The following is a 23,875-nucleotide window of genomic DNA, read 5'->3' on the forward strand; positions in this document are numbered from 1 at the left end:
GTATCGAGATGGGCCAGCATTACACTGGGCCCGGGGTATACAGTTTCGATGAGGCTACACCTTTTCAACTGACTGGTCAAGCCGCAGAGAACCCTGTGCTCTACCATGTGCCAAATACGTATCCTGGCTCACGGCTACCTCATGTCTGGCTGAACAAGGCTGTGCCAATCACACCTATCTCGACCATTGATCTCGCCGGACACGGTCGTTTCGTCCTGCTCACTGGCATTGGCGGAGGCTCATGGAAAGGTGCAGCAACAAAAGTTGCGGCGGAATATGGCGTGCCACTTGAGGTACATTCCATAGGCTTCCGCCAGGACTGGGAGGATTACTATTTCGAGTGGTCGAGATTGCGTGGCGTCGACGAGTCAGGCGCTGTGCTTGTCCGCCCAGATCGGTTCGTGGCGTGGAGAGCCCAGGAAGTCCTCGGCAGCGAGGAAGAATGCGCGGCCAAACTGGGTGAGGTGTTCAAAGCAATCCTAGGCAACGCCTAGAACGAATAATAAGCCGTTGCGCATATGAGGCCCATGAAGTGTCCGATATGCGTAGTCATTGTTTTCACATTATATAGCCCTGTGCTCGTTTCGTCTCTATCGCTTCTCTGGCCTACGAGTTCCTCCATTGCGCCGGCGCAGTCCATTTTTATAGAGGAGTGCTATCCGTAGAGCCAACTTTTACTAGTTGTAGAGCCGTCCTACATTTTTTTCTCGACCGCGACCTTGCCCCATGTTGCTGCGCCAGCGATTTTTAGTGGCATGGGACGACAGCGGCGCTCTGCCTACTGCTAGTAATTTGCTACTATTCCTACTGTTACTAGCATTGCTATCGTTGCTATCGTTGCTATCGTTGCTATCGTTGCTCTCGTTGCTGTCGTTGCTGTCGTTGCTGTCGTTGCTGTCGTTGCTGTCGTTGCTGTCGTTGCTGTCGTTGCTGTCATTGCTGTCATTGCTGTCGTTGCTGCTATGGGCTCTACAACTAGCAAGAGCTGGCTCTACAAATAGCACTCCTCTTTTTATAGGAAGAACCGCTGCAACCTGGCATTCGACACTAGCTAATGAGCTAAAATATTTGGAATCTGGCCCACTATGACAATATGTGTATGTTAGTCGGCGGACACTCCAACGAGGAGGTCTCTTAAATCGACGGGAAAGTCAAGAAGCCACCATTCGAGATTATCCTGCTGGACAACCCCCATAGTCGTTTGGGCTCCGGCTTCCAAGACTGGAGGATTCACGGAGGGAACATGGGGCATTGCCACGGATTCAGCAAGCGTCTCACGTGCGACACTGCTCCCTTCGTTCGCATTGTGAGTTGTTGCTGGGGATGGTGGGAGTAGAAGTCCATAATTTGGCGGACAGACTGGGGACTCGGATGTGAATTGTTGTTGATGCACCGAAGGGAAGCCCATCGATGGCCCGTCGGGACAGACAGCTGCAGTCGCATTACCAGTGTAATTAGTAGTGCTGCTGCCGCATTGCACGAAGATTGTCGTTTCACTTGGGGTTCCTAAGATGTCGGACGATTCTGTGATGAGTTAGTGGGTTGCACCCATGGTCTTGGTAGGCTGTAAGGGCGACGTCTTACCTTCATCAGGCACGCCCGCTGTCCGCCGGATGTCGTTTCGGCCCCGGTGGTCAGGACTCTCAGAAGATGGTCGGGCCCGGACCCACGAAGAACCCGCCGTATGCTCCTCCACTGAAGGCTCGTTTGGGCTGTCATAGCATGTTCGCGGTCGCCCGCCTTGACCTTCTTGAAAGTGGCTTTCCAGCTGCGCCTCGATAGACTCTAGATTTTCCTGCAGTGAAGTCTTCGCGTCCCAGAAACTTGCACATCTCTTATACGTTAGGTACAGCACATCGAACCGCGACTTGATAAGTCCCTGGTTTACCCCCCGTGAGCCGAGAAACCTGCGCACCAGTTGAACCGCACACGCAAGCCAAATCGTGCTGAGAAGGAAGGGGTTAATGTACTTGACATGTTCCTCAAAGCTCCGATTCACGATGGTGACAATGTTATCTGCGGCTTCAAAATACTGCTGTACAGAAGGGTCGTCCGAAATGTGACGGGTAACTTGAAGCGAGGACGAGCCCTGAGGTTTGCCGGCTTGGTTGTCTCTTCCCGTGCAGACAGGGTGGTATAGCAGATAATGCCGATAAATCATGAGCTGAGCCAGCTGAGTCATGACAAAAATGTTGTAAATTCCGCAGTGTAGTTGATGTCGAGGTTCTGTTTGAGCCGAATGTGGCGGGTCGAAGCTAAGATACTGGTTTCTGTAGCGCAGATGCTGCGGGAGCGCCAATGTAAAACACTTGACTGCATTTGCCAGCATTTCTAACCGCTGCCGAGCGTCTTCGACGGGACTTAAGCGCTCGTCGATCGGTGTCTGACTGGCCGTCCCTGCTCTTTCCATAAAATCTGAGTCGGACCGTACGCCACGAGGGTCAGAGATTTTCTGCGCGTCTTTCATGAGAGAGTTGACGACCATGAACCACGCTTTAGGCGACTGGTTTCCGGAGCCTTGAAGTGTCTTCCAACGCTGAATGGGGTTGCTATCCATGAAGGCGCTTGGGGCAGGTCGGTCGTTGAACCAGTCTGCGTCATCCACGGGCAGTAACGTTTCCATGTGTCTCCAGTCCATAGCCGTAGGTGTTCGCCGAATGGTGCTAGCGAAGACGTCCATCTCCCAAATAGCCCACCAAGCACGGCGCTTCTCTTCGCCATCCCGCCATTTGACCGGTTCGCTCGCGTCGCTGCGGTGGCTATTGCCTCGTGCGTCAATCAGATGTAGATTGAGCTCGTACGCCAGGCGCACGCACATGCCTAGTGATCTCCACGCCCTGCCGTGTACTCCACGTGTCAGTTGGCAGTGCGTTGCAATTATGAGTGCCTGAAGAATACAGAGGGTCGGTGGCTCGTCGCCACACTCTTTGAGGGATTCGTCGATTAGTTTAAGCGCTATGTCCAGAAAGTGGTCCGGCGGCGGGCAAATCGTCCGTACGGCCGGATATGTGTTCGTTTGACTAAGCCCTCCCTCTGCGGGATGGAATCTGGCTGCATAACTCATCATGGACGCCAGAAGCGCGCGAGCCTGGACGCGGGAAGAGATCTTTTCCAGCTTGTCCCGAAAGGACGGCTCATGGAAAAGGTTGATGGCCACCATGTTCGTGAAATAAAGCCGGATCCTATGCCCATGTTAGACCAGCCCATGCGCGACGACAATTCTGCATGTTGAAGCAACTTGCATCTCATCCACAAACTCATGGCACAGGCCGAGATCGTTGCAAGCTTGGGTCAAAAAATGCTGCTGGGCTTCTCCTCCGGACTTCCCCTCAAGCTGGTCTTTCTCTGGGGTTGAAGCGTCGTGGGATGGATGCAGTATAAAGGAGAGGTCGTTCGGTTTTATCCCGGACTCTCTTGCATGTCGCGACCATGGGCTCCATTGTTCCGTCGTGTTAGATGGTGGAGAGCTCTGTTCTGCGCCCCTTTCAGCGCATCCCTGTTCCCCCTCAGCGCGGCCGCCATCTCCAGAGACGAGGCCTGGGGAATGCAGATTCTCGCGACGAGTCTGCGCAGATGCGTCAGCTTGGTCATCCCGCCGTTTCCTCTTGCGGCGCTGAAGGGTCCCTGATTTTGTGGTTAGTATATCGGCTACGCCATAAACCTCTTGATACCCAGGCAACTTGCCGATTTTCGGACCAGGCTTCATGGGCCCCAATGGGTATTCGCAGTCCTGGTTTGTCTGCTCGCAAGCTTGGCATCGTGGGCGTTCGCGGTCGCTAGGACGAGGCTTTGTTAATTGGGCACGGCGAGGCTTACCAGGCGGCTTATCACGCTCACCATCTCACTTTGCGCCTACGAGACGAAATACAGTCAATTTGACGACGTGCTCAGCGTAAGCTCTGTAGGATATACCTTCGGCAAGAGTGGCACGAGATGTCGGGCTTGCGCCGTGCAGCTTGTCGTACTTCAACTTCCTGGGGCTGCATTGCGCCTGTAGAATCGTTTTACCGTGCTCGCGACAAATTGTGTGCAGTGAGGGGCGATCGACCTCACCGGCATGAGGATCCGGGGGTGTGTGGCTAGGATCCGGGGCTGGGAGCCGCCGGCTCGTGCGACCCGGGTTTGACGCCCTCTGTTGAATCGGGCGGAACTTGAGCGCCAGCATCAATAGCAACAGGGGCGGGGTTGGCACTTGAGAAGTTGACATAGACGTGGGCCTCCAAAGAGGAGAGTTCGAAGAAAGTGTCAGTCACCATGTTTGGCCTCGTGCCTGAAAGCATTGACCACCTCTAAGCAGTATCCACTGGTTGTGCAATGCTTGCATGCCCTCGCACTAGACATCGGCCAGTACTTCGTACTGTATTGGCCCTCTGTGCACAGCATTTTGTACGGACGAGCAAATCGATCAAGTAACCGCTGGTTTTGGACGGGGGCGGAGCCAACCGACCAGGGCTCCAATCCAGTTGGTGTAAACAGCCCACAGTATGGAACACGACGTCCAATGCACCCAAACATCGCCTAGCCGATGCCGCAGTTCGAATGTCCAATTTTGCAGCGACAACACCCGAATTCTATATGCAAGTAGCTACGGATGATAGATGGAAAATCGTTGTAGCTTTAAATAGTCCTTGATCATTTGGGTCGAGTTGGAAATTTACTTCGATTTGGAATGCATTGTCTGGTGTTGTCGAATCCCATGTTGATAGCTTTCTTCATCATATCCCACAATCAAGTGTCCAACCAACCATCTTGCAGCACTGCCCGGGGTCTTGACCAACAGTTTACCAGTTGGTCCGTCCAGGCGGACTGAATTGCTGGGGTTACCAGTCCTGTGCTTGAGAATGTCTTCCAGCAGTCCGCTTCAGCAGTCGCAATGCCCCGCATGGTCCTGTACTCCAGGCCCCCTCTGTCGGCCCGCCGACATGTGCTGGGTTACGGTGAGGGTCAGTCGCCCAATTCCCAGCGGTTCCCTCGCTGCATCGGGCCTGAGCCAAAGGGGGTCGGGACGGGGGTTTGCGTAGATGTGTGTTACAGCCGTCCGAGCCCTGAAGGGGTCACGCGACATCTTCGGGGGAATTGCCAACCACAACAGGCGCACCGAAAACCCCCCGACTGCTGCTCGGCCAAGCTGCCACAGTAACCCTGTTGACGAGCTGCCAGGGGTGCCCCCCGAAGACCCCCCGACGGGTGCTCAGGAAAGCGAGCCAAGACAACGTTTTATTAAGCAGCCGTGGCCACCAATTACTGTTGCCTCACGGTTTAAATCGTTTAATATGGAGGTTGTGGCCCATCAGGATGTGATGAAGTTCGTTGCGACTAAGCCCAGCACCGGGACCGGAGTCCCAACCGGCTGTGTTCCGCTCAAGCATGCGTAATTGACGAAATATCAAGTGACCGCCTGCGTTGAACTACGTCCCCATCTTTCTTCTATAGCCCCTGGTCATTCCTTGCCCGCAGCCACAATTATGCACCAGAGCATCTGAGGTCCCGCGCCAAGCTGTTGACATTAATCACACGTATATACTACATTCGCAACCCTGATACTTCACGCGTTATGGACCTCAAACCGACGACGAGTCAGATGACCCTCGACAATGAAGACAAGCCAGTACCTCATAGTCCGCACGACTATAGTCCCGACCCCGAAAGCGTGCTACCTGAGCTTCAACACAATGCCCTTGCCAAAGATGGGCATACCATTCTTATCCCAACGCCAAGCGATGATCCGGCAGACCCCCTGAACTGGTCCTCGACCAAGAAACATTTTGTCCTTCTGGTCATATCCTGGACTGCCCTCCTGCCAGACTACGGCTCTGCTACGGGCGCAGTAACTCTTCTCCCACAATCAGAAATCTGGAAGCTGAGCCCAGATACCGTGAACCATTCCCAAGTTGGAAATGTCTTCATGCTGGGGGCCGGCGGTGTCGTCGTTGTTGCCTTGTCCGCATACTTTGGTCGTCTTCCGGTCCTCTTCTGGTTCCTGGTCATTTCCACCGCCACTGCCGCTTGGTGCGCGTCTGCAGACACCTTCGATAGCTTCATGGCTGCGCGAATACTCAACGGATTCTTCTCTACAGTAAAGTAGCCTTGGAAAGTTTTTGCAGGCCGAATTATTGGCTAATGCCTGACAGGTGGCCCAAGGCGGAGGGTTAATGTTCATCAACGACATGTTCTTTTTCCATGAACGAGCTCGGAAGATCAATATTTGGGCCGGGTTTATCATTACGAGTAGGCCAATGTCAATCACCCCGTATCGTTTCATCTTTACTGACACCGTTCATCCACAAGGTCCATATTTTGGGCCTCTATTTACAGCATTCATCATCTCGACTCAGAAATGGAATGTGGCATTTTGGCTGCTCTTCACCATGACCAGTCTGGCTCTGGTTCTTTCAGTCTTCATTCCTGAGACTTACTACAACCGACAGGCCCATCGAGCTCCTTCAAACGGGTCATGGATTAGCACTCTTATCGGTGTGCATCAGCGCCGCGTAGATCTGCTAAGGCCGAACACCTTTGTCGACGCTATGCTTCGACCTGTACAAGCCTTGTGCAAAATACCAGTGTTACTAATCACGATCTACTACTTTTTGACATTCGCATGGGTGGTTGGCATTAATAGTACGTCTGTTCAGAGTCCATAAACCTTACATCAAGTAGCTAACAGCTCAGCGACCTTATCGATCTTCTTGACGCCTCTATATGGCTTTGGACCAAAGCAGATAGGGTAAGTTTCTGTGCCCCTTACCCTTTCTAGGCTTCCCAGCTCTAGTTGTCGTATAGCGATAACGCATGCACCGAGCGTGTTCCTCGCTCTTGTTCAGCAAACACCAGTCATTAAGCAATGCGCCAGGTTCTTCTACTTCACGCCTGTGGTTGCTGCCCTTCTCGGTGAACTATCCGGTCACTGGTGTCACGATCTCATCGCACGATACTACACCCGCAAGCACCACGGCCACTTCGAACCAGAGGCCCGGCTCCGAGCAATCTTCATCTCAACGCCTTTTATGGTTGCCGGCGTTGTGCTTTTAGGATTTGCCCTCGAGAACGCATATCATTACATGATTGCGTCTTTGGGATGGGGCCTGTATGTATTCGGTATCATGATCACTACGGTCTCCATTACTGCGTACGGGCTCGACAGCTATCCCAATGGAAGCGGCGAGATTGCTGCTTGGATTAACATGGCGAGAACAGCCGGCGGCTTTATTGTCAGTTATTTCCAAATAAAGTGGGCGGATGCGATGGGACCGAAGGGCAGTTTCGGTGTGCAGGCTGGAGTCATCGCTGGTGCTTCTATCATACCTGTGTGTCTGATGATCTGGGGCAAGACGCTGAGGGACAGGAGCGGAGCCTTGGGGTTCAAAACCGCCTGATGCCATTGATAGTAATCTAGAGTCTTTGTCCCGTGAAATAAGTAGCCTGTTGTACTGCCGCTCCTGCCGTGCGTCTTGTGCCTCTCGTGGCTGCAATCCTAGCCCCCAATTGTCTTCATGGGGACACATTAGGGAGACAGATTGGCAACAGCGCAGCCTCGAGTGGAAGCCATTTCGCTCAAAGGTTCCAGGTACATGTTGTCCACATGTTTATCCTGGCCAGCAACATTCCTCTCGGCTTTTGAGTGAAAGCGTCAAAACACTAACGACTTTATACACATCCCCATTTAACCATACTGCACTTCTTCTCATATTGTACCATTGGTGTATCTCCGCGACCTCTCCTCAATCATCTCACGCTTGACGCAAGGAGTCATGCATCACGAGCCACTGACGGATACCCATCACTCTGTGAGACTGCAGAGCGAAGTACAGAGAGTACTCGTCAGGAGTGGAATTGCCTCTCAAGAAGTTTTCCGTGGAGAGTGCATATGTGCAGCATCGTATGCCCAATCGCTGGAACGTTGGAGGGCTGAGCGATGCCCGAAGAGCCATCCTAGCACCTTGACCGTTTCAACCAAGGTTCTTCCGTCCAGAAAGCTGAACGAGTCGATCGGCAAGTGGAAGCTTGGTGTATTTCGTCTCGTACAGATACCAACACAGCATCGGCTTGTTCTTGAGCGGAGAGGAAGCGCGCACTTGACCGTGGAGAAGGCCCGACACATTGAAGTTTGCCCTACAGAGGTGTCGATGCAGCATCGACGCAGTCTCGTATGGTGGGTAGGTTTGCGCTCGGCCGCGAACAACCCTCGGTTCATTTCTCGGAGCGCTGTGCCCAGGTGAGGTTAGAAGGAGTCAGTGGAGGGGACCCGTGAATGATCGCGTTCCGGGCTGCCATACCTAGAACAAGCCACAAGTTGAACTGCGGTAGAAGAGCTGTGGTCATCTGACGACCCTATCATTGTACCTGAAGGACTTTCACCGGAGTGAATGATCGTCTCGGATGGTCGTTTGGCGGCCATTGAGCTGTCGAAGGAGCTGGATAGGAACATGCAGTGAAAGAAAGGTCCGGTGTGTCTGACGGTCGTGTTTGGTCAGTGCTTAAACCGGCAGTCATCCATAGAAGCCGGAGGTCTTTATATTTGGCCCTGGCCTGGAAAACAAGCGAGTCGTGACTTTCAAGTCCATGTTCAATGTCTTTCAGCCCACGTCATGCTCTGTAGAGGCGCGAGGCAAATGACTGTTTTATTTTTGTTCAGGATCGCAAGGCGGCAGTCCTGCGTTGAGGACTGTAATTGGAGCTTCACATGCAGTGCCATGGTCTCTTACTTGTTACTTGACGTGCAAGAGGCATTCATTGCTTCTGCGATGCACACGAGCAATTACCCGGGCGGTGCACAGCTGTCTGCGGTACACCGAACTGCAGTGGCTGCGCACCCTTCAGACATTTATTTCCGGTCTCATCGTGCAGCATCCAATAGACACCCTTGCCCCTTGACAAATACGGACAAACAGGACGAAAGCCAAACAGATGTATGTAGTCGACTGATTGACGCAGTCTGCATTCATCCGGATTGGGAATCAACGTGCCAAGAATAGCCCCTTCCTTCCTTGTAGGTCTCATCTTCCGTGAAGAGGCACAGGGGCCGAGTCTTTTCAGCTTTCGACGTGCTCGTTGCACAGGTGACGCAGCTGCGGCTTGCTTCGTCTCGTACTGACGGTCAGTCATGTCCCTGCCTCAAATCGCCGTTTCTCAAGCCGGTTTGGCCAAGGACTTGGTCGTAAAGCAGTTCATACCGGCACTGTCTGTGCCACTCGGGGACTGCTGTTGATCAGTCACCCAGTGTGTGACGTTGCCGGGGTCGGCGGAAGTGCCTCGTACTTGGTGCGAACCACCATCGCGCAGCACTTCGATCGTTTTCACGCAAGCACGAGTCAATCCCACGTGGGTGCGTGCCCGGAGGTGCTCTCACCCCGCATGTCCATGGGATCATGGATGTTGGGGCCGGTCATGCTCGGCCGAGACCACCCTGAGCCCTGCTTGTCAAGCCCAACCGTGCGACACAACCTTGCGCGGGTGCCTGTGAAGAATCGCAGCCCCGGTCGTGCGGCTGCATGTGCAAAGGAACTCGTCGTACCTTGCTCAATTCGTACTTTATTTCACTGCCTCCATGGCGCTGCAATTTGAGGAGCGGCCTGCTTGACTGGCTCAGGGCGACGACAAGGCTCGACCCGGGACGAAGCAATTGCGAGGATTGCGATGCAGTCCAAATCTGCGGTTGGCGAGAATGAGCCAGAGGCATGCTCGCACACAGCCAGCAAGCCGCCAGACCGGCCGATTCTGCGACCGCGGCCTAGACTGCATGCTCAATCTCGCGATCGACACCGGCCATTGCCCAGCAATGTCCCAGACTGCCGACCATCAGGCAGTGTTACGTCCTTTATCCAATATCTGCCGCCTTTCGCTGCCTTGTCTCTGCCTGCTGGTCCATCGTGACACCTACTCGCTCACCGTGTTGGCGTCCTGGAGCTGGCAGACCTGCACAGCTGCACCCCTGTCGATCCGCGGGGCGCCTACACGCCATTCTGGCATCGCTGAGATTGCTCCCTGCAAAGCTGACACTCGCCTCGGGAGTCACAACATGCCTCAGCCACGGTCGCCCGCGAGATTGTTCATATGCGCTTTCATGCCGCGTAACGAGCTGCTTCCCGTCCCCTGCGCGCTCCTCTCATCTGGCGTTGTCGGAGCTCCATTCACGATCCCCTGATTCCCTGCCTGGCGAAGCAATTGCCAGTGACAGCCGCGTCTCACCGCCATGAGGCTCCTCAACACCACCACCCTCGCCCTCGAGTCGTTCCCCTCCCGGCCGCCTCCCTACGCCATCCTCTCGCACACATGGCTCACCGAGGAGGGCGCCGAGCCCACGCTCCGGGACGTTCTGGCGGGGACGCACACCGACAAGCCCGGCTGGGCCAAGATCGTCGACTTTTGCCGCGCCGTAGCCTCGACCGGCCTCATCTACGCGTGGGCCGACACGGTCTGCATCGACAAGACTAGCAGCGCGGAGCTGTCCGAGGCCATCAACGCCATGTTTCGCTGGTACCGCCGCGCCGATTGCTGCTTTGCCTACCTCGCCGACGTACCAGACGTTGACCGTTACGCTGAAGCCTCAGAACCAGGCCAAGGCACCGTGAACGAGCCCGGCCCGGCGTTCGAGCGCTCCCGATGGTTCACCCGCGGCTGGACCCTGCAGGAGCTCCTCGCCCCTCGGCGCGTTACCTTCTTCTCGCAGTCGTGGCGCCGCATCGGCACACGCGCGTCCCTCGCACAGCGCATCTCCACGCGCACGCGCATCCCCGTGCCCGTCCTACTCACGGGCTCGTGGCGCCGCGATGCCAGCGCCCACGCCGCCGCGCGCATGTCCTGGGCCGCCGGCCGCGCCACCACCCGCCCCGAGGACGCCGCCTACTGCCTGCTCGGCCTCTTCGGCATCCACATGCCCCTTCTGTACGGCGAGGGCGGGCCGCGCGCCTTCGTCCGCCTGCAGGAGGAGGTGCTGCGCCGGGGCGAGGACTGCTCGCTGCTGGTGTGGGACGCCTCGGCGCTGGAGGACGGTGACTTTGCGGATGACGACGATGATGACGGGTACGTTGACGATGACGGGTACGTTGACGACTACGAAGGCGGCGAGCGGCGGAGAATGGTCGTCGGCGCGTTGGCTCCGAGGGCGGACTGCTTCGCCGACAGCGGCAACATCGCGTGCCACCCCGCCTCCCCCGATGCCCCTGACAGCGTCATCACGTCGACGAGCCGCGGCCTGAGCGTCCAGATGTGCGTCATGACGCGCGAGGACGGCCCGCCTGACGAACGGCTAGGTGTGCTACCGTGCCACGTTCGCGGTGACATGGCCACGGTGATAGCCCTGCCGCTGGTGCCCCTGGACACTGCGGGGAGCGTCGGCAGCATCGCCGTGGGCATGCCGACGCAGACGTACGCGCGCGCGCGCGCCGCGCCCGTAGTTCTCCCCATGGTGCTCCCCGCGCTCGCGTCGCAGGCCGTTCTCCTTCCCAGGCAGTCTAGCTGGGGACCGGGACCAACAGAGGGACGCGTCGTGGCGCGGAGTGACACGACCTGGTGGCTCAAGTACTTTTCGGGCAACAGCTGCGACTTGCTCGGTTCGTGGACGGCGCCTTGGCCAGACGCTGCGTCGTCGTCGGAACCCTTCCCCCCTTCGCCGTGGCAGAGTGACCCGTCGCCACCCCCTAGCCCCTGTCTCGCATCACCGTCTTCCCCATTATCATGGACACGTAACGACCCAACACAGACCATGACGCTTCTCATTCCACAGACAATCATGACTGCCCGCGGCAAATCGCTCCCCTTGCCAGGCCCCGTGTCGTCGGTCGCGGCGTTCCGGGTCCGAGGTCGAGAGGAATACTTCGCCGTACGCATGGAGCTGGGTCCAGGCGACGGCACGGCCAGGGTTGAGCTGAGCGCTCTCAACGGCGCGCCGCACCAAGACGAAGACATGCTACAGCTGGTTAAGGGCGGCGGCGCGGGATTAACCGTGCTCGAGCTTCCCAGTGCTACTATCTCGGTGCGCTTTAGCATCGACGACGTCAGGGGCACGCTGACCAACGTCGTCAACGTCATCTGCATGAGGCCCTTAGGGCGCAGTTGATTCACCCACAATATGTGCACCCGCACGAACAAACGATTTACACCAAAGTGTTATTAGTGCTGGGCTTGGTGCTGTTGTCCACGGCCATCGCTATGTGAAGACAACCCACTCATTCCCGGCGTACAAAATAACAAAAGAAAACAATGGGCGAGCCGGCATGAAGCACGGCACCGCGCGACCGAATCGACGCGACAAGAAACACGGCCTTGTAATGATGCCCCTCGCCCGATAACAAACGCGCAAAAGTAATGAAACGCCACTCAAGATGGTCTCAGCGCTTGATGTCCCAATCTCGAGTTCCTCACCCAAACGTGTGTCGAATGCGGTATGCCTGATGCCTGTCTTTCCGCGGCCCAATGAACCAAAACGCAGCTTTCCGGTCCGCCCAAGCCAGTTGGGCCAGTTCTACCGCCAAAATGCATCGGTCTGGTGTTTTGAACTCCCCGCTCCAGGGCTCTAAGTCTTCATGATATCCGCGTCAAACCCGACGAGTGCCGTAATGCAGTCGGTCTCCGTGTGCGTAAGTTGTAAGGCGTGATACAAAGCCGCCATGATGCCCAGGGCATGCGAGCGGCTACGAGTCGCCCGCAGAGGCCAGTCGCGCGCTTGAAACGAGCCAGAGGCCCAAGACCAAGGTCGAAAAGACCAGGGCGCGGAAAAAGGTTCGCAGGCGAACCGGGTTGGTCCTCGCGACGTCAGACCTGAGGGGAAGCGACGAGGCCTGAAACGAGCTGATGTACTCAACATCACAGTCGCGAACCTTGGGCTCGGCGTAGGACTTGTACTCGGCCAAGGCAGTATCGGTGCGCCAGCCCGACAACTTGCGAATCACGGCAACGACGCAGCCGGTACGATGCTTGCCGTGGTTGCAATGGATGAGAAGAGGCTGGTTTCTGCGATCCAATACAAGCTCTAGGATGGCCTTCATTGTGGGCAGGGGGATGGCCTCCTTCTTGGTGCCCTTCATGTCGAAGACGACCTGCCGAACGCCATTTCTGGTGGCGAACGCATTGAGATCATAGTCCAACTCGTCCTTCTTTACCAGCGTGCTGTCAATGGTCAGCTGGGTTTGGCCAATGGATGCCTTGGGAGAGGGAGCATCTTACACGACCGTCTTGAGCTTGAGACCCTCCAAGAATTCGTAGTCGCTCGGTTTGGGGTAGCTGCTGCGGTAGACGCCCGGGATCACCATGCCAAAGTTGACAGGGCGGCCGCTGGCGGGGGCAAGTGCAGAGTCATGGGGGCGAGTGACAGCCACAGCGCTGGGGACCGCTACATCGCGTCAGTGGTGTCGCGTCTCTGTGAATACGCCGGCGGGCGCGGCCTAGTGTGAACTTACTCATCGGCTCGCCATGCTGCCTTGCAGGGCCAGCATTGCTCGGCTCCCATGTTACGCTATTGATGCTTTGGGATCGGGACGTCGAAAAAATGGACGACGCAGAGGATGCGGACGAGGAAGAGCTCTCGCTTGTTGTCGTGCTGCCACGCGGGAGTTCCTCAAAGGCTTGGGCAAACTGTTGCTGAATGTCGTCCTCCTTGACTGATGCGCGGGAGTCGCGGCGAGGTCGAGACATGATTGTCTTTTGACCTTCCTCGTGGTGCTTTGTCTCGTCGACGTATATGCGTGAGTTTCTCTTGGAGGCCATATCTCGGCACGATGGTGTCGCTGATGGTAGTCGGTTTGTGCGAGGGGGAAGGCGAGAGTCGTGGTGATCTGTATGGAGGGAATGGAACAGTAGTGGTACCAACGGTGGTGTCGGATGTTGCGTGAGGGCAGCAGTTGTCAAATGGAAGGTCGGGGAGAGTGTATATATGGCGAGAGGACCGCGATACGGCGGAGGATAGTTTGTCGTGAGAGAAAGCCAGTCGAGGCCGGCCTACGAGGACCGATGTCGAGGTGCTCGCGTGCGTCGCAGTCTACAAAGGACTGGACTTGGCTTTGTAGGCAACAAGCTGGACCTGGGTCGCCATCTTGTCTAGTAGGGAGAGAGTTGCGGCTAGATTTAAGGGCAAGAATAAAACGAAGACGGCCACGAGGCTCGGTCAACCAGATTGGCCCAGTGCGAGACAGGCTGGCAGGGAGACGAGCGTGGGATGAGTTTGGGATGCGAGCATGGGGTGGGCGAAGAAGTAGAAGAAGTAGGGGAAACAAGGTGTGGGCGGCGCAGGAGCAGGGGCCAGCCCAGGTCGGCCACCTACCAAAATTGGTACCACTGGGTCGGCGTGCTAGGCGATCCCGTAGGTCCACTGCGACGACCACTAACACGCTACCCAAGCAGGTACGTGACCCTCCGGGCAGCCTGGCTTGTGGTGGCGGCGACTGCGGGACGCGGGCAGCGAGCCTTTGTGGGTACCTGAAGTACCTAAGGTGCGGGCGGACAAAAAAGGCGTGGACAGACCTGACGGACACTCTGGTGGAGTGGGCCAGCACAGTGCACGGCCCAGCTGCAGCCACCGGCCCAGACTCGCCAGGGCTCCCCGCAATGCGCTGCCGGGAGCAGATCTGGGCAGTTGGCCAGGGTCCCTGGACGGTGAGCCTGGGCCGGCCAGCACTGTGCGGTCTGACCACCCGCAATGCCAGCGTCACCCCATGCCTGCCGAACGGGGCGCCGACGATGCGAGGCGAAGAAGACAGATGAGTCGGCCAAGCGTGCTCCCATCATCACCATCATCATCAGCTCGAGGACCCGCCGCCCGTCTTGGATGGCGTACGCGATGGCACGCGTCCACAGCGACGGGCGCGGATCTGCACCGCCGCCACGGGCCAGCAGCACGAGCAGGAGCTGCCACGTACGGCGGCAATTACGCAGAGAGGCAGCCGCAGCGCTTGGGCACGAAGACGATCTCGCAGATCTGCCCTGCAAGAAGGGACGGGCGGACGCGCCGTCGCACTTACTGTAACAGGTAGGTTTGTGTGGTGGCTCCGTTTGTGTGTGCGCCAACGTGAGCTGGGCTGGGCTGGGCCGGGCTGGCTTGACTGAGGCGAGATAGAGTTGTGGCGTCCACAGCAACGAGATGATGAGACGAGACGAGGAGGAGCATGACGACGACAGGCAGAGGGTTGGTTGTGGTGGCACGCGTTGAGCTGTGCCTTGCAGGACTGGCGCTCTTGGCTGTGCAGCATGACACGACGGGATTTCCAAGACGGGCGCGTCACCACTGCACGTTGCGAGGGTTTCTGGGTTCAATTGTTGCCGATGCGACGCGGCGTGTCCCGCGAACCTTGGAAGTGGCCCTGCAGTGGCAGGGACGAGCCCAGCAAGCCCAGATAAAATGCAAATCCGCGCTAAACCTTTTTTGGTCCTCCGGGTTCAAGATCGGAGCTCGGAAGTCGCGACGGGCTGCTCTCGGCATCTCACCTGGAGAGCTTGACTTCTGGGGCCTCAACAGACTCAACGCTCAACCTGCCCTTCGAGATCGTCGGCGCCTCCCAACTCGCCTCGCGCATTCCGCTGCTGCGCCGACGCCGCCATGTCATTCATCACGGTCGCTGCGGCCACGCTGCCCAGCGTGCCGCTGGACTTTCAGGGCAATCGCGACCGCATCATCGAGTCCATTCGTCTTGCCAAAGCAAAGGGCGCAACCCTGCGCACAGGTCCTGAGGTGCCATCTCCCCACAATCTCATCGGTATAGCAAGAAATCTGACTATAGACCCCCATGTAGCTTGAAATTCCCGGGTATTCCTGCCTGGATCATCATCTCGGTTAGTCTTCTCTCACCACTTCTCCTGTGCTCTCCGCTGCACAACAAAGATGCGTCCTGGGGTGATTCACTCACACGACTCCTCCGTACTGCAGAGGGAGACACTGTCATTCACTCATGGGAAGTCCTCGCCGACATCATCAAGGATGAGGCCTGCAAGGGGATGCTCATCGACGTTGGCATGGGCTGCCGCCACCGCAACATCCTCTACAATTGCCGCGTCCTGTGCACATACAAGCGTATTCTCTTCATCCGCCCCAAGATGTCACTCGCCAACGACGGCCTGTATCGTGAGACGCGCCACTTCACTGCCTGGCCCAAGAAGATGCAGACGGAGACGTACTATCTCGAGAGCGTCATCGGCAACATCACTGGCCAACGCAGTGTGCCAATTGGAGATGCCATCCTCTCCACCCTCGACACCGCTATCGGGTGTGAGACGTGCGAGGAGATGTTCACCCCCAGCAACCCGTCAACCTACATGTCTCTTAATGGCTGCGAGATTATTCTCAACAGCAGTGCATCCCACGCCGAGCTTCGCAAGCTGAGGACCCGCATCGATCTCATCGCCAACTCCACGAGGAAGACTGGTGGCTGCTACGTCTATGCCAACGCCATCGGCGTCGATGGAGAAGCGCGCATGATGTTCGACGGTTCGTCCATGGTTCTTCTCAATGGAAAAGTGATGGAGCAGGGGCCGCAGTTCTCCCTTCAGCCCGTTCATGTTGTCACGGCCACCATCGACATTGAGGAGATTCGCAGCTTCCGTTGCAGCATCTCGCGAAACGTGCAAGGTGCTGCGCAGCCCGACTACCCGCGCGTCGAGTTTGACATGCGCTTGTCGCGTCCCGCTGATCAGGTCTTCCTCTCCGACACCATCCAAATCTCGCGCCCTATTGAGCCGCGCATTCTCGACCCTATGGCTGAGATATGGCTGAGCACGGCCGTCTATCTCTGGCAGTACTTGACCCGGACAAACTCTGCTGGCTTCTTCCTTAGTCTCTCTGGCGGACTCGACAGCTCCACGGTCGCCCTCTTTGTCCACGGCATGGCCCGGCTCGTCATATCCTCGATAGAGGCTGGCGAGGTGACCACGTTGGCAGACCTGAGGCGGGTCACTGGAGTAAAGGACTTTACGCCCAAGTCGCCAGATGAGATCGTCAACCGGCTACTCACGACGTGCTACACGGGCACTGTCAACTCTTCCGAGGAAACGAAATCGCGCGCCCGGCGCTTAGCAGAGAAGCTTGGAGCGTGGCATTTGGATATTCCCATCGATGCCGCCATCGAAGCGCACCAGTCCCTTGTCAAGACTGCGCTGAACTTCACTCCCCATTACAGTGTTGAAGGTGGCACCCAGGCCGAGAACTTGGCCCTACAGAACCTGCAAGCGCGCAACCGCATGGTGGTACAGTACACGCTCGCTCAGCTTGTGACCACGGCCAGACAGTTGCCTCGAGCTGGCTCGGCGTTGCTGGTGCTCACTAGCGGCAATGTGGTAAGTCCGCGACTCTGTAGCCAAACAAATTTTGAAGGCTGACGTGCATCAGGACGAGAATCTGCGCGGCTACTACACAAAGTACGATGCTTCATCGGGAGACATTGCCCCGCTGGGAAGCATATCCAAGAATGACGCGAAACGTTTTCAGGCGTAAGTTACGACCCAACGTGTTCGAGATGATTACAGCAGGGGCTAACTGATCCAGATGGGCACGTGAAAACTGGAATCTTCCCATCATGACGGTATGGCGACCCCAGGGCAGCAAACGACAGGACGCTGACATGGGCAGGAATTCATCGAAGCAACGCCGACGGCCGAACTGCTGCCGCTATCCGCGGGTGTACAAGATGATGAATCAGAAAACGAGTGCGTACCTGCCCTCTCGTGCATTGGTCCTGTCTGACATAAGTGCAGAATGGGCCTCACCTACGACGAGCTCTCCATGTTTGGCATCCTCCGCAAGGTGGACAAGCTCGGGCCGTGGTCTTGCTACCTCCGCCTGCTTGGCGTCTGGAAAGAAAAGGAGGGGATGACGCCCAACAAAATTGCCGAAAAGGTGATGCGCTTTTTCAGGAACTATGCCATCAACCGACACAAGGCCACCATCATCACACCATCGATCCATTTGTCGGCCTACAGTTCGTTTCCCGTGCCTCCCCTGCGCCCTCGCGCCGCTGACACCAAATACAGATCCCGACGATAATCGAGCTGACGAGCGGCCATTTCTGTATGTCGTAAACTGGCCGTGGCAATTCAACAAGATACGCGACCATGCAGAAGAGCTGGAACGCCGGCTAAGCAAGGCGGTGCATAAGGCTTGAATGCCGCTTTTGACTACACCTAGAACTCCAAATAGACTGGCCAGCTAGACGTTTATGTGTTTCCTGGGGCCTGGCTCGACTTTCGATGGATGGGTGCGATCTCAACCATGGAACCAGCGCCAACTGTGGAAAAGTCCGGGGGGCCATTTGGGGGGTGGGGGGGAGGTCCGTGGACATTCTCAGTGGGCGACGTGCCCCGGAGGACCCTGAAAAGTGTCGTCATTGCGCTAATCATCCGCCCAGTCCGTGGCCTCCCGGCTCTTTGTATTTGGTGCTGTCGTGTGTGGCCACCCGGTCGTGCCGCAACAGCTGCAGGGCAGTCCATGCACGCGACGCCTCACATCAGGTAGCAGGTCGCCACGGACGGCCCTCAGTGCCGCGATTGTCGGATGAGGGGGCGAGGCAGGCTCCATTGCTCCATTGCCCGCAGCGGTGACGGGGGCGGACTGGTCGTGTGCTATGTTGCCTTACTCGTGTCTGGTTTGCGGTGCCTCTGTTCTCGAAGCACGGCGAAAGCAACGTGGTGTGACATTGTCCCAGCTGAAGGTTTCCACCGCGGTGCCGTGGAGCATGAACGGCGGTGCCCAGCCGAGTTTCAGTGGAGGTTGAGCACATGCTCCATTGTGGTGTGCCTTCCGGGATTGCAACATTGACTCCACGGAGCCTTGGGGCTCCAAGGGGCAACGGCCATGCGGGCTGTCTTCTCTTGGAAGCATTCCATGTGGGAGGGATGGACTGCGCACTGGGGCCCCTACAGCGCACTGTCACGGAGCCCGGCAGCCCACCCGTGGACCCGACAGCCCTAGCCCACGTCCACACCTGCCTGCACCTCAATGCCCTGTCCAGTGGCACAGCTCGTCGCTGCCAACGCCCCTTTGTCGACTGCATTGCGCGACACGTCATGTCCCACGCAGCGAGTGTCGGCATGTCGGCGAAGTGCATTGACGATGCAGTCTTTCGTACGAGCATGCTCACTTCCCATCTGATGCGAGCATTGCACACACCGGAGCGCAGCATCCACAGACAAACGGTGGTGGCAGCCACCTTACTATCTAGCGCTCCAGGCCCGTAATTACGGCACCCTCGGAGATCGAGCCACAATGACGGCGGCCACGGACTTTACGTAGGCTGTGCGCTTCTTTTTTGTCACCCTCTCCCTCACCACTACCACCGCGATCACTGAGTGACAAACCGCCTGCCGCGTTACAAACCAGCCAGCCCACCACCTGGGCACCCCCTTCGCTGCTCGCTCCCCCCGCGAAATCCGTTCCGACGTCTCGGTTCGGGGATGCCATTGAGCCCAGACTCCCCTGCCTCCCCTGCCCGACCAGTGACCACTGAGACGGCCGGGATTGATGTGTGTTGCCGTGTCGCAGATGCGGCCTGTGTTGCCGTCCGTCACGAATGCCGCGACGGTGACATGTGGCACGCGACAGCCTGCCGCATGCGGGCGCGGATTGTCTCACCCAAAGCTGTTGGCCGTGATGTATTCTTAGCAGTCGCTGCAAGGAGAGTACGGGTAGCTTTGCCGTTTGGAATGCGCCATCCAGCGGACTTTTTTTTTTTCTTCCTGGGCGGCGTTGACGATGGCCCCCAGCCCACGACGGGGGCCGCCAGCTTCTCTCCACCCATCGTCAGATCCAGCGACTCCGAGTGGCTGGAGAAGCTCCAGGCACGAGCTATTCGAACGAGTAGTCCAAGCCCTGCCATCACTAACTGGCAATGGCAGAGACCGTAGTACCGCTCCGTGCCGTCGGATGGGTTCCTTTTGCGGTCCAGGCCACGCGACGACTTTCCCCTTCGTTTCACCGAGCCGTCTGTCTTCAGCAAGCAAGCCTTGCCGTCAGCTAGCCTGCCGCAAGACACCGATGCAAGAGGCGGCGTTAGGCCCTTCTCGTCACCGAACGGACGGGCAGCGGAGGCTTTTGCCCTCCATCCTTCCCGGCCCCACACCAGGGCCCGGTCCGTCTCAACCACACCTCGCTCCACATCAATGCTCGTTTGGGCAGACGTCTTTGTCTCGTTCCAGCTTCAACCTCCCTTGCATCGGCAGGCCCTGCCGGGCTTGACGATTGCAGGCTGCGTAGTGCCCGATTTGGTCCGTTTGGTCTTACGTATTCGAGTCGTCTAGGGTGCGCGTCGCTGAACAGAAACCCCAGCCAATACAGCCCTTGGCGAAAGCATCGAGTCCAAACTCCAAACACGGGTGCCTGTCACACACGAGCGTCGCTGCGTCGCATCGTGGTTCCTGCGCGACGCTTTCCGTGACATCGTAGCTTCCTCAACCCGTCGCGGGCCGGGCAATTAGACAAAGCCACCCTCCTTAACCGCACATTCGCCGAGACATTGAGCTGTACACGCTGTGGCCGAAAGCCGCAAGTCCAGCGTCTGAACAACACTGGAGGTAAAAGCTGTTTCCTTTCTGCGCTAGCATTATCCTGCAGCCCGCGCTCAAGTGCTCGTTTGGATGCCTTAACGCATCTTGTTGCCCTACTACTGCTCTTTTACATGAGGCCAGATTCCGTTTCGGGTTGTGTTATCCAGCGGACCGGATGTTTTCTGGGAGTTGTCCCTACGTCCCTTGACCTCAATGCGTTCAAATGTCCCCAATGTGAGGCTGGACAGTCAAGTGTCCTGTGTACCTCGTGAGTCACGAATTCGCGCGAAGGATAGTTCCCGGGCTGACTGCAAGAATGACTTGTACAGTTGATTGACGGATACATTACCGCGCAGTCAATATATTGCACAGTCACTCCATTTGTCACAGTTACTTTCCCTACTGTAATTATGCCCTCATAGGCCTCGACTCCAAATCCACCTGCCGTGCATCGGCCGAGCCCGCTCGCGCTCCAGACTCTTCTCAAATATAAAACCCATCCCCAGCCATCCAGCCTGCTGCTGCTATCTCAGACCCAACCATGGCATTCGCACATCGAGTGAGTTGCGGTGTGAATCGCCTGGCATCGACGTTCGGCCGCTTCGCTAAAAGATGTCATTCGTCATGGGCCATTTCCGAGGAAGATTTGGCACGATACTGCCGGGGAGGCTATCATCCCGTCCGAATTGGGGATGTCTTCAAAGACAACAAGTACAGGAGTGTTACCAAGCTCGGATATGGCGGTTACTCTACCGTCTGGCTTGTGTGCGACCTTGAGTCAGTATCATGCCACACCATCTTGGGATTTTAGGACCTAACGTAAGATACAGAACAAAGCGACATGTTGCACTGAAGGTTCTCACTGCCGAGACTTTCGGGGACCGAAATGATTGAGCTGGATATCTTAAGCCGTATCAAGGCCCAGTGCATCCAGCATCCGGGAAAGAGCCACATTCTTGGGCTTTTGTACGAGTTTGAGCACCATGGTCCAATCGGCAGTCATCTTTGCCTCGTGTTCAAGGCCATGGGTCCGGACTTGTCAATCTATCGAAGACTATTCCCGGGTCGGAGAATTCCATTACCCTTCTTGAAGCAAATCTCGAGACAGCTCCTGCTTGCACAAGTTTTTAACTTTCATCCACTCCATGACCAAACTGAATCCAGAGGAACGCCTTGATGCCAGAAAGCTGCTCGAGTCGGACTTGTAATAATTTCACAGTACAACCTTTTCCTCCCTTCCGCATTCGGCGACAATCCTCTCTGTGGCGAGCAAGAGCGTATAGCAGATTCTTTGTTTGGCAGGGGATGTCCGTCTAATGAGCAGGGGCATTTAACCCCTTAGTGGCCTTTGAGTCATAAGCCCAAGTCACAGGCAGGATGCGGAACTCCAGGCGTGCTTCTGGGAAAGTCTGCCGGCCAAATATTGAGGTGGGGAAGAGCCTGCCAACTCAGAGATGTCGGGACTCGCGCTATACTTCTCTTGTGCAATGCTTGCTCGCGAGGTGCTCGTTTCGAAGGACCGTTCCCCTGCTACCGGCACTTGGGCTTTTGGAGGACAAAGACAGCTTACAAAGGATCCCGATTGGGCGACTTCCTCGCCGTCATTACCGATGCATGTGGCCTTGACGCCAAGTCCATGCCATGAAAGGGTGTCCCCGCAGCCCACGGACGAACACGATGCCCCCGAGGTCAGTTCCACCCGAAGCGAGGCAACAGAGCTTGAACCGTCCTATCCCAGCTGCATGTGGGGTGTCTTCACGCGGTCCTCATATCCTTTGCTACTTACTCGGCGATGGGGGCCTTGTCTTCTGGACTAAAGACTTCGAACAGCCCGGCGCTTTGGCGTTGCATTTGGCGGTCTCAACCACGTCAGCTGTATGGCGGCCAGGCATTAAATACATGTTCCTAGAGAGACATGTCGATGGCGTTGATCTCCCATATGACGATGCTCACTTGCGAGACTCGCTTTAAGCCGTTTAGTACTGGACGAAGGAGTCAACAGCTGCATTGTCAGAGTGACCCTAGCAAATCCTCCCTCAATTGTCACCACTTTCCTCGAGAAGGGTGCAGTACCAGCAAACATACGTCGCCCCTCGCTCACGGTCTGATCGAATCGAAGCGTAGTTTACCGGACTTTTGCGTGGAGTCGTTTCTTAACTATCGCTTTCTTTATTACACCGATTATATATTTACATTGAATGAAATGTTACACACTGACGAGGGACTTGGTGCATCTAGGTACGTGTATTGCTTGATTCCCATATATACAGCCTATGACCCAATTCGCCCGCTATGCCAGTTTATGTGCAGTGTTTCCAAGTATGTACATTGAGATGTGAGCCCTTAGACCTTGATGTGGATGTAGTTCTCGAAGGTGCTCTTGGGAACCGTGCGGGTACCGTAAGCCCTGTAGTTGCGGTAGTTGTACTCCTCGATGGTGACCTTGTCGCCGCTGACCTTGGTGACCCAGGCAACATGGCCCGCACCACCGCCGCCCTTGTTGGTCTGAGCGATGCAGCCGGGGACGGGAGTCTTGTTGACCTTGACGCCAGTCTTGCGCGCAGCCTCGTCCCAGGTGTTGGCGTTGCCCCAGTTGGGACCCTTGTAGTGGTTGTTGAACTTGATGTTGAGACGCTCATTGATGCGCCAGGCAACGAAGCTCGTGCACTGGCAGGCGAAGTAAGCCCAGCGGTCCACGGGGCCGCACTTGCCCTTGTACGGGTAGTCGTTGACCATGGGCCCGGGGATCTTGCCGCCGGGGGGGTTGGTGGGCGGCTTGGTGCCGGGGCACTTGTCCTTGACGTAGCCCGAAGAGCCGGTCTTGACATAGAAATCGGCAACGTAGCAGCCGTCCTGAGTCTTGTCCCAGATGCTGTTGCCCTCCACCGAGGGGCCCTCGGTCTGGCAGCTGATGTCGACGTTGTCGCCCTTCTTGTAGGTCTTCTTGACAGCCGAAGAGGTGTCCGGCGAGGCGCGGCAGTTGAGCACGGAGCCGGTGACAGGATAGGCGCTGACCACAGTCGAGGCCATTGCCACGAGGCAAGCGGCGGCCGCAGTGAACTTCATGTTGGATACGGAAAGCTTGGAAAGGAGTGTGTGTATGAGTTGAAGAGAAGACCGAGTGTCGGTGGCTGAGGTTTGCTGGTTGAAAACAAGATCGACAAGGCTGGCGATCGTGAGGAATATATACTCGACGATCAGTTCATCCCTGGACTTTGGAAATGCAGCATTTTGCCCCAGACGCGGCGCACTGATTCCCCAAAGTAGAAAGCTTCAAGTTGAAAACTGGGGCGCGATCCTCGCCAGGAACTGCTGACGGCGTTGGTGATGCTAATTTTATTTCCTGCAGCCAAAAGCAGCCAGGATCACCACCCGTGCGGATGCGGCTGAGGCGCACTTGGCAGGAACAGCAGGG

General features: G+C 56.8%; 5 protein-coding genes across 5 annotated transcripts; 3 read left to right on the forward strand and 2 right to left on the reverse strand.

Annotated features, from left to right (window-relative positions):
* Nucleotides 1-5,554: 5,554 nt before the first annotated feature.
* Nucleotides 5,555-6,085, forward strand: PLICBS_008097 (uncharacterized protein; the record flags this gene model as incomplete). Its single annotated transcript, XM_018324419.2, has 1 exon — nucleotides 5,555-6,085. One exon carries the CDS (start codon nucleotides 5,555-5,557, stop codon nucleotides 6,083-6,085), a length of 531 nt encoding a protein of 176 aa, XP_018177598.2.
* Nucleotides 6,086-10,192: 4,107 nt separating this feature from the next.
* PLICBS_008098 (uncharacterized protein) lies at nucleotides 10,193-12,058 on the forward strand (the record flags this gene model as incomplete). The annotated part of the gene is made up of 2 exons (XM_065601321.1): nucleotides 10,193-11,552; nucleotides 11,766-12,058. 2 exons carry the CDS (start codon nucleotides 10,193-10,195, stop codon nucleotides 12,056-12,058), a joined length of 1,653 nt encoding a protein of 550 aa, XP_065457393.1.
* A 574-nt stretch (nucleotides 12,059-12,632) lies between these two features.
* On the reverse strand, nucleotides 12,633-13,704 carry PLICBS_008099 (uncharacterized protein; the record flags this gene model as incomplete). Its single annotated transcript, XM_018324417.1, has 3 exons — nucleotides 12,633-13,107; nucleotides 13,165-13,330; nucleotides 13,398-13,704. The coding sequence occupies 3 exons, from the start codon at nucleotides 13,702-13,704 to the stop codon at nucleotides 12,633-12,635; spliced, it is 948 nt and encodes a 315-aa protein (XP_018177596.1).
* A 1,825-nt stretch (nucleotides 13,705-15,529) lies between these two features.
* Nucleotides 15,530-18,083, forward strand: PLICBS_008100 (uncharacterized protein; the record flags this gene model as incomplete). The annotated part of the gene is made up of 7 exons (XM_018324416.1): nucleotides 15,530-15,686; nucleotides 15,857-17,259; nucleotides 17,312-17,412; nucleotides 17,468-17,504; nucleotides 17,552-17,628; nucleotides 17,677-17,900; nucleotides 17,953-18,083. The coding sequence occupies 7 exons, from the start codon at nucleotides 15,530-15,532 to the stop codon at nucleotides 18,081-18,083; spliced, it is 2,130 nt and encodes a 709-aa protein (XP_018177595.1).
* A 4,720-nt stretch (nucleotides 18,084-22,803) lies between these two features.
* PLICBS_008101 (uncharacterized protein) lies at nucleotides 22,804-23,526 on the reverse strand (the record flags this gene model as incomplete). Its single annotated transcript, XM_018324415.1, has 1 exon — nucleotides 22,804-23,526. One exon carries the CDS (start codon nucleotides 23,524-23,526, stop codon nucleotides 22,804-22,806), a length of 723 nt encoding a protein of 240 aa, XP_018177594.1.
* Nucleotides 23,527-23,875: the final 349 nt, after the last annotated feature.

The sequence above is a fragment of the Purpureocillium lilacinum genome, assembly GCF_023168085.1.
Source record: "Purpureocillium lilacinum CBS 284.36 DNA, scaffold_6, whole genome shotgun sequence".
Lineage (NCBI taxonomy): Eukaryota > Fungi > Ascomycota > Sordariomycetes > Hypocreales > Ophiocordycipitaceae > Purpureocillium > Purpureocillium lilacinum.